At 30.9% G+C, this 9359-nt stretch overlaps 2 protein-coding genes across 5 annotated transcripts; both read right to left on the reverse strand.

The window, feature by feature from the left end:
* Window positions 1–3158: 3158 nt before the first annotated feature.
* On the reverse strand, window positions 3159–3870 carry LOC105786079 (uncharacterized). The gene has a single exon (XM_012612349.2). It carries the CDS (start codon window positions 3712–3714, stop codon window positions 3340–3342), a length of 375 nt encoding a protein of 124 aa, XP_012467803.1. The 5' UTR covers window positions 3715–3870; the 3' UTR covers window positions 3159–3339.
* Window positions 3871–5467: 1597 nt separating this feature from the next.
* Window positions 5468–8742, reverse strand: LOC105786078 (zinc finger transcription factor YY1). Of its 4 annotated transcripts, none has more exons than XM_012612347.2 (7): window positions 8603–8742; window positions 8198–8423; window positions 7966–8024; window positions 7215–7414; window positions 6888–6977; window positions 6390–6533; window positions 5468–6273 (listed from the first exon to the last, which is right to left on the reverse strand). In XM_012612347.2, exons 2-7 carry the CDS (start codon window positions 8281–8283, stop codon window positions 5731–5733), a joined length of 1122 nt encoding a protein of 373 aa, XP_012467801.1. In that variant the 5' UTR covers window positions 8284–8423; window positions 8603–8742; the 3' UTR covers window positions 5468–5730. The 4 variants fall into 4 exon arrangements, with proteins under 4 accessions (XP_012467801.1, XP_012467798.1, XP_012467802.1 ...); XM_012612344.2 differs by having other exon boundaries at window positions 8198–8459; XM_012612348.2 differs by having other exon boundaries at window positions 8198–8439; window positions 8603–8727.
* Between the last annotated feature and the right edge of the window lie 617 nt (window positions 8743–9359).

Genomic DNA, 9359 nt, shown 5'->3' on the forward strand with positions numbered 1-9359 from the left:
CATACACATAATTTACATATGAAATCTTGGATTATGAAACTTATGCATACATGATGCATTTATGAAAATAAAGGGAAAAAAATTATAAAGTATATAAAAATATATTTGCATTTAAAAAAAATGTTCATATGTATAAAAATTAGTTAAAAATATTAATATGTGTACATACATATGTATACTAAAATAAATATATACATATGGATAAAAATAATAATTACATATAAATTAATAAATAAATAATTATATTATCTGCAAAAAAAATAAATATGCGTATATGAAAATATATATACATATATATTTTTAGAAGAAATTAAATATAAAAAAGAATAAAAAACTAATTAATAAAAAAAATAAAGAAAATAAAAAAAGACTAATTTGAACTGTAAATAAAAACTCTAAGGCAAATCTATACATAAATGAGAACTGAAGGACCGAATTGAACGTGCATATTACATGGAGGGACCGAAAGGGAAATTTTTCCTATTTCCCTAAATGGCGTCGTCCAATCAGGATCGAATTGAAATCGAAAATAAATAAAAGGGTAAATTTAAAAATAAAAAACTTAATTACAAAAACATTAAATGGCGGAGGGGCTAAATAAATAAATAAAATTCGCAGTGGTATCACCTTCTCCCTTTTTTAAAATCGTAAATAAGCAAAAAATAATCGAAAGGAAAATGTAGTAAGCCACCTTTAAAAAACTGCCAATCGTTCTCTTTTTTATTCCTCCTCCTTGTTTTTTTTTACAATGAAGGGAGAGGTCTCTATTTATAGTTGAGCCTCCCCAAACCCAACAGTACAGATCAATTACATCAACAGCTAAGATTAAAGGGTATCTACAAATTAAATCTCTAAGATTACAAAATCCTATCTTCTAAGATTGTATATATCATATCTAAGATTGCATATATCATATCTAAGATTGCATATATCATATTTAAGATTGTATATCCTCAAAAATTATGTTTCCATATGTGAGCCCGGGCTAAAATTGGGTATTACACTATTGTTATACAAAGGTGAGAAAATATATTAATGCTTGCTTCAACCTTCAAGGCAAAAGAAAGGTTGGATTTTTGTTATGGTGGGTGGTTGGGTTTTTAACTACACTCAATTACCATAAAAGGGTAATTGTCAATTACCATAAAATACAGTAAAATCAACTAAACATGCTATAACTCATTTTTTGCAAAATTTCCAAAACTGGTCCCTCATCTTTTCTTCCTCTTTCAACAGCAACGCAGTGCTTGAATTCATTTCAAATTATCCATGCCCTTGCTTTCTAGAAATGGATTTAAAGTTAAAATTGAATTACTATAATAAATTATAAATTAAAATATGCGCCAAGTCTCTGTATTTTTCATATACTTGAAATATATATAATCTTTTTATTTTCATTTCAAGAATTTAGTCTCTCTACTTATTAAACTTTAAAATATCGTCCAACTGTTAGTATCGTTAAGATTTAATATGTTAAATTTAGATTCATTACCACACCATTTTTTGTTACATGGCTATCAAATGAGTTTTTTTAAATGTCACAACAATGAATTTAACAAAAGAATTTTAATTGTGTTAATAATTAGACTTGAAATTTGAAAACTAAAAGACGAACAACTAAATTCTTAGGAGTAAAAGTAAAGAGACTAAATTTCAAATGTACGTACGGGTACAAGAACTTAAAAACATTTTAACCTAAATTATAAACAAAAATAAAATAATTTGAGACTTTTACAAAGAAATAAAATAAAATAAAACAATTAATTAAGACATGTGACATCTCGAAAAAGTAGCATATAAATAAATGTGATCATGAGCTAGATCGAGCCAGATTTCAATTGAATATCATTCAACTCTAGCATTTCTATCATCTTCTCCTCTTTGGTGTTGTACGAACATTCATTGTCAATTACTATCATTAAAAACTCCCTATATTTATTTGGGTTTTTACCACAGTTGTTGCACCTTTTTACAACCATCTCTACCACCCCTCCAATGGCCATGCAATTCAGAGTATAAAGCCTATCCTTTTTATTCCAAATCTTTGCTAAGAAAGCCTAAGACACACAAAATGAAACATACCAAAACCAATTGAATGCAAAAACTCCAACAAAGATCTTCGGCAACAAATGGATTCCCAAAAGTTTTCCTTAAACTCATAAGATTTTATCCACAAGAACACAAAAAGTCAAGAGAAGTCTCTAAATACTTTATTTATAAGACACAGGTGCCCAAAGGAAGATTTAAACAACATAATTTGCTATGTCCAATAGATTTTGGCACATGTCACTTGTTATCCTCTTAACACTAAATACGTGTTATTCTCATTAATTGGTGAAAACTTAAACAATCCTTTCTTTAATTTAAATTAAGAGATCCTTATATACATAGATCACATGTGGGATCTTGCTTGATCTATGTCAATTTCATTGTCACTTATATTTAAAAGGTTATTGCACTCCCCAAGTGGAACCACGATAAGATCAAACTTTATGGCCAGGAATTATCAGCCTCATTTATAAAGACTTAACTTTGATCATAGGAGAGGTTATTCAAACATAAGACTTTCATACTTCATACTCATTTCTTTCTTTAAATGGCCATTTACATCTCACCACCGTATGAACTGTCATTTAGATTTTTCTTTTTATAAGACTCAAACTATCATTTAGTACTTTTAATTTTCAAATTTCAAAATTCAGTAAATTTGTTAACACGATTAAATTTTTTTGTTAAAATTGTTAGTGTGACATTTTGAAATAAAAAAATACTTAGTGTCGTAGTTATATAACTAAAAAATGTTATTGTAATGAACTTGAATTTAATAAAATAATTTCAACCATGTTAACAGTTGGACTTGAATTTTAAAAACTAAAAAGTAAGGAGATTAGATTCCTAAAAATGAAAGTAGAAAGACTAAATTCTAAATTCTGAAGAATACATTCATTCCAAATCCGAATAATATAACATGATTTGTAGAAATGATTTGAGTCATAAAAAGCTCAAAAGTTATGGATCCTCCTTGAAAACAAGTTATGTGTCTATATTTAGGCAAATAGATTGAGAAAATGAGTTCTAATCAAACCCTAAAACTAATTGATTCATAACATGTCTAGTGGGAAGTATTTGTGAGTATGAGATCATAACTAGAATTGAAATGGATTTGAATTTTGATATTATATATATAGTTTCAATATAGCAACTCAAGATACTAATGTAGTTGGAAATGTTGAACACAATCAAAGTTGCACATCAATGAAGAATGAAAGCAATTGAAGTACAAATTTGACAAAGAAAAGTAGATATTTATGAAGCAATATAAAAGTTGGTCTTAAATTCTCACTCAGCCTCTTCCAAAGATGCTTCAATTCGAAGAAGAACAAACCCCACAGCAACACCAACGAGAACAAGTCCATTCATGATTGCTGCAATCCTAAATATCTCACCAACTGCATTGCAGGTTGAAGAGAGGGCACCGCCGCCACTACCTTTCCCCTTGGATGGAGCTCTCAGTGAGCTCACAACCTTTGCAAATGATTGTTCAATGCACACTGGTTGGCCTAGTGAGACCACATTGTTATGAGCTTTTAGCCCACCAAAGGAATTCAATCCTGTAATGTAATTTACATTAACTTTAGTTCTCCTCCTGGGATTGCCAACACTGGCAGGAGCCAATGTGGGTGGAGAGAGTGTAGCTGAGGCTGTTGTTGCCATTGCTATATTTAGGTATGCTTATACAAGCAAGGGAAGGTTTAAAACTTATGAACCAAAAGCTGGAAAATAATGAAAAAAGGCTAAGAATAGATAGTAGATAAGATGCGGTAAGGATGGATGGTTGGCAAACCGATTGGATGAGCCTATACCAAAAGGGAAAAGATTTTTGCAGCTTTAAATGCTGGCCATAAGAAATTTGGGATCCTAAGGATGCTATTGAGGATTGACCTCTTATTTAAATCATCAATCTGCTCCATTCAATCCAATTAATTTCACCATCTTGCGGTATCTAGTCCAGGATTAGAGCCCCTCCATCAGTCCCAGTACTTACGATTCACCCATGCTGGTAAAAATTGATGCATGGTATAAATTTGAACTCATCTAATTCCAGCCATTTTACTTGTTTTGAAACCTTCAAATTCTCTGCAATCAAATACAATGATCCAAAACGAAAGGAAACTAGCTCCTTATCCTGATGTTGATCACAACACTAACAGAGAGAACAGATATGCATCACCAAGGAAAAAGAAATTTGCTAAAACCTATACCTATATATTAAAACTCTCCCCGGGAAAGGAGGCAATCACAGCTGTCCCATTTTATTGTCTTTGTAAGGTTTTGGTGTCTCTATTATATTCAAAATTTTTATTTAGTCCTTACACTTTAAGTTGGCATAATTTGTCGCTGACCCAACTTTAGTCTTTGTAAGGCAATGATTTGTTTTCACTTTTGTGCCCATATTTTAGTTTTAGCCCTTATAGTTTGATTCCCTTACTTTTATAATGTCATTAAGATTAATTAGTCCAAATAGTTTATTATTATAAGATAATGGTCGATTTTCAGTTTTGGTTTCTCTACTATGTTTAAACCTGTGATTTAGTTTCTACACTTTAATCTGATATAATTTGATTCCCTTGCTTCTATAATGTTATAGTTAATATTTGTAACAATTCTGGTTGCAATGCTAGCGTCATTTTTTTAAGAACACCCTTCCAACACAAAAGAATGTAGATTTGTGTTTTAATGAAAAAAATACGCAAGCATATTAACCGGAATAGTTAAGGATTTTAATTGACCAATGATATTATAAAAGTTGAGAGACTAAATAATAGTAAATTAAAATGGAGAGATTAAATCCAAAATAGGAACAATTTACAATAATCCTACTTCTATTTATATAAATAGTGTATAATAAAAATTTAAATATTTGACATCATTCGATCTATTATTTTAAGTGTTCATATATTACATATTTGAATATTATATTTATTGTTCTGTATTTATCCATAGTGCATATGAATATGAATCAAAGAATATAAATTATTCAAATTTATTTTGATTTTAATTTAAATATTTTAGATATGTGAATTTCTAAGAATAAAAATATTTTGACATTCGAACTGAATATCCGTTTTATATATTTAAACTTAATTTTTTAAACAATTTGATAAATTCTATATTTTAAAGAATTTTATTAATGAAATATCATATTTGTAGTTGTCTAACTATAACATATTATGATAATATTACTAAATGTAACATTTATTTTTTTATATATAAAGAAATTGTAAGAATTATATATTTGATAACAGCAATAAAAATGAATGAATGAAATTTATTAAATCATTTAAAATTGATAATGATTTAAAATTAATTTAATAAAGAGGAATTACATTTATATTTTAAAAATAAAAAAGATTTAATGATTAATATTTTTATAAGTATTATTTTGGTTTATAATATTGCTTAATAATTATTTGTAATGAGAAAAATTCCCAAGCGAAGCTGGGAATCATACTTGTATATTAATAAATCATACCCTTCAAACTGAAAAAGGCATAACAGTAACCGCCCTATGAAAGCTGGGAAGAAAAAAGGAAGGTGCGAGAATAATTCCCTTTCCCTAACATCATGCAGACAAATACATAAAGTCTCCTGTAATAGAATTAAGACCAGTGAGGGAAAGGGATGCTAAATACCCAACACCACATTTGTTGAGTAGTATGTATGCCTGCTCTAGTCTTCATATTCTGTCTCTTCGTCATCATCTTCATTGTTTTCCCGGTACCTCCATCCATCATCTACATTGTCACGGTCTTCTTCAGTTTCTTCGCTATCCTCTTCCTCAAATACTTGTTCTTTGATTGGCCATTGTTTCTTGGGTATAGGCAAAGTGGCAGGAGATGGACTCGAGCCTTTCTGTCGAGCAACCTTTGCCGGAGGCATCTTCAAATTTGGCTTGGCCCTACTTTGTTGTTTCTGACTTTTTCCATTAACTCGCTTTCCAGCATAAGCATCTTGATCACTGGCTTCATCCATCTCATTGTCAACATTGGCTGTCGCGTTCTCAGCATTCTCATCTGACATATGTCCAGGATGCTCTCTCCTTAAATGGAGTTTTAGTTTGTATTCATGTATGTAAGCTTTCTCACAACCTTCATAAGGGCAAGCATAAGGGCGATCAGATGATGCAGAACCATAGGCGCCACCAGTAGGCTTTGGAGTTTTAACTATCTTCTCTAAAGGTGGGGCATATTTTGCCACTTCTGGTGTCGTGTTCTACCAAATGTGGAGACAAATTTCAGATCAGATTTAATATCTCAAGGTTAATAAGATGGCTTGTATATATTATGTTCTACAAAACAGCAACAAGTTATGACAGTAAATTCACAAACCTTTTCATGGTGTGATGCAATGTGATTCTTTAGCTTGTACTCATGAGCATATCTCTTTCCACAATCTGGGTATGGACAGATATGGTAGTTTTCTTGTGAATGTGTTTTCATGTGTGACCTCAGGTTGAAATCCAAGGAGAATGCCTGCCATTCTCACAATCAAATCTGTCAGAACTCCGAGCATTAAGGGCAAACATGTTATGCATACACGCCCATGCCCATAAAAGCAAATTTATAAAGGAAGCCTTTGAAGCAAAAACAACAGTTGCTGAGAACCAGACACTACACAAAACTATGTCTATAAAATCACAAATGTCCCACATAGCAGTTTGACAAAGTTTATATGGTTTGAAATTAAGGTTCGGTGTCCCTTACATCTCCTGCTATATACTAGAGCAATTCACAATTTCATAGTAAAAGAGAATATACCCGAAACAAGTAATGGAACAAACCATATATTAAAAGAAGAAGATTAACAGCATGAGATAGATTTACCACCTTACCACAACCTTCATGTGGGCATATGAAGTCTCTCTCTCCAGTGTGAATGAGGAAGTGTCTTTTAAGTTTTGAACTATCCAAAAATTTCTGCAGTATTAACAAACAGTATTCAGTATTAACAGCTGCCAATAAAAGACTATATTTATCTGCCAACACACACACACACACACAGGGTAAGAAACACCAATGAAACACTTTCAAGGTGAAATTAAGCATTTCCATAGTTCCCAAAAAAGCATGAACCAGAACTAACAGAGGAATTCTCATAAAGTAAATCTGAAAGTACCATTGTTGTATCAGAAGTAGAAATTTTAAACAAGATACCTTTCCACAACCCTCCCAGTGACAAACATATTGTCTTTCTCCATGAATGTGTGAATGCTTTCTCAAAGCACCAGCATCAATAAAGGTCTTTCCACAGCCTTCATAGCTGCAAAGGAAGAGAACTTCAGTAGTAGGCTCTGGCTCAGGCTCTGGTGCTTCAGGCTCTTTCTCCTTGTCATTCAATGCTTTCAAGGTGTTCTCTAAACAAAACAATTAGGTGAGGAAAGTTAGGTCGGCCTAAACCAGAAAGAAGATGACAACAGAAATCCCCTACAGGATGATTCTTTCACCCCTCCTCTCTATAGCCTAGAAATTATCCACAGAATCTATTATTAGAAATAAAATAAGATAACCAAGCAAACATTCAAAACCTACAATCTAATGAAAACAGTTAAGGGAGTCTCAGGAAAATGGGGGAAAAAAAGGGCCAGAAAGCCATTGTGAAAAGAAATATAGACATATTTCTATCACCAAACAAATAGACTGTCAAAAGATTTGGATTTAACTCCTTACAAGTACAATTAAACATAATACAAAAATCAATTTCTTCTTTACCGTAAACAACCTCATAGAGCATAATGAAACGACCTTCCATACAATATATTTGTTTCTATTCCAACGCTAAACAAGTTGTAAGCTTTCTACACAAAATGCATACTTTTCCATTGCAAAAGAAAAGAATCAGGTCACAGTAGGAATAAGTAGCAGGTAAAAAGAAAAACAAACATAGAAAGAAGAGCATTGAACTCACCATTTACCCATTTCAAAACCATGCATTTTCCACCCGTTGCTACAACATCTTGAGGTACCCTAAAAAAAATTGTGATCAGGTCATTGACGTTGTCTATAATACAAAGAAAGAACTTGAGGACTAAATCATGTCAAAATCTTGGTTAAGAAATCCAATTGGCATATATGCTAGACAAAAAAAAAAGTAATATAGAATCGATAAAAAAAAAGAAAGAAAGAGAGGTTTAATCTACCATCTTTTGAACCATTTAACAACTGGAGCCTTAGATTTGAGAAGGGGGCGTCTCTCGAATAGACCGTGAGCGTACTGCATCTCCATCCGATGTCTTTACGATTACTTTACAGCATGGTTTCAAATACCAGTGTGGGCCGCTATTTCATGGTAACGGCGCCGTCCGCAACCGCTAAAGACCTCAATAGCAGTGGGTCGCAGTGTAACGGAAAATAGCGGCGATATTTCTGCTAAACCAATAGGCTTTTTCAAAAAAAAAAATCCTTTCTCAACAAATTAAACAGAGAGGGAGAGAGAGAGTAAGAAGCAGTAGGGCAGAGAACAGGAAATCAAAGTTAGCAGAGTGAAGCAGATAACTCAAAATCGAAATCAATCTTCAAGTGACGCTTAGGGTTTGAAAAATTACCTTAATTAATTTGCCGAATGCAGAGAAGGCCTTGGGTCCAGGAGGAGGAGGGGCTTGTTTGGCTGTGGAGGATGTGGAAATAGAAATGAGAGTGCGTCCCGAAACTTCAAAGAAATTTACAAAAAAATTTATCATTACAATTTTACAAAATCTTTTCTCACATGTATAATACAAGTCAAATTCATATAATATCTTTATTAGTTATTAAATTTTGACATTGCATGTTAATTTTTTATTTTTAAAAATTTAAAAATTATTAAAAAATATAAAATTATTTTTTAAAATTTTAAAAATTAATTAAATGTTAATATATCATCTACTTGCAATCACATGTATGTCACATCAAGAAAGTTAAGAAACACTAACTTTTATTCATTTTGGATGATTTGACAAAAATATAAATTCAAATATTAAAAGAGACGAGAAATTAAATGGAGAGCTAAAATATTTTTTATAAAATTGGAGGACCAAAAAATTATTATACCTAAAAGATAAAAATATGCTTTATAAAAATATTATGTTTTTAATAATTTTACGTTTTGGATTTAAATTCCATAAAGTACATCTATTTTTAAATTATATTTGTTGTTTTATAAAAATATTGCGTTTTTGATAATTGCTCTTTTGATATAATTTTGATCATCTACGTAATTGATTTAATAACACGTTTAATTTTTATCTTTTATAGTTTCTCATAATTCTATATAAAATTATAAAAATATTTTTTTAAATAAAAATTTCTAAATATATATAGAGA

This window comes from Gossypium raimondii, chromosome 1 (genome assembly GCF_025698545.1).
Source record: "Gossypium raimondii isolate GPD5lz chromosome 1, ASM2569854v1, whole genome shotgun sequence".
Taxonomy (NCBI): domain Eukaryota; kingdom Viridiplantae; phylum Streptophyta; class Magnoliopsida; order Malvales; family Malvaceae; genus Gossypium; species Gossypium raimondii.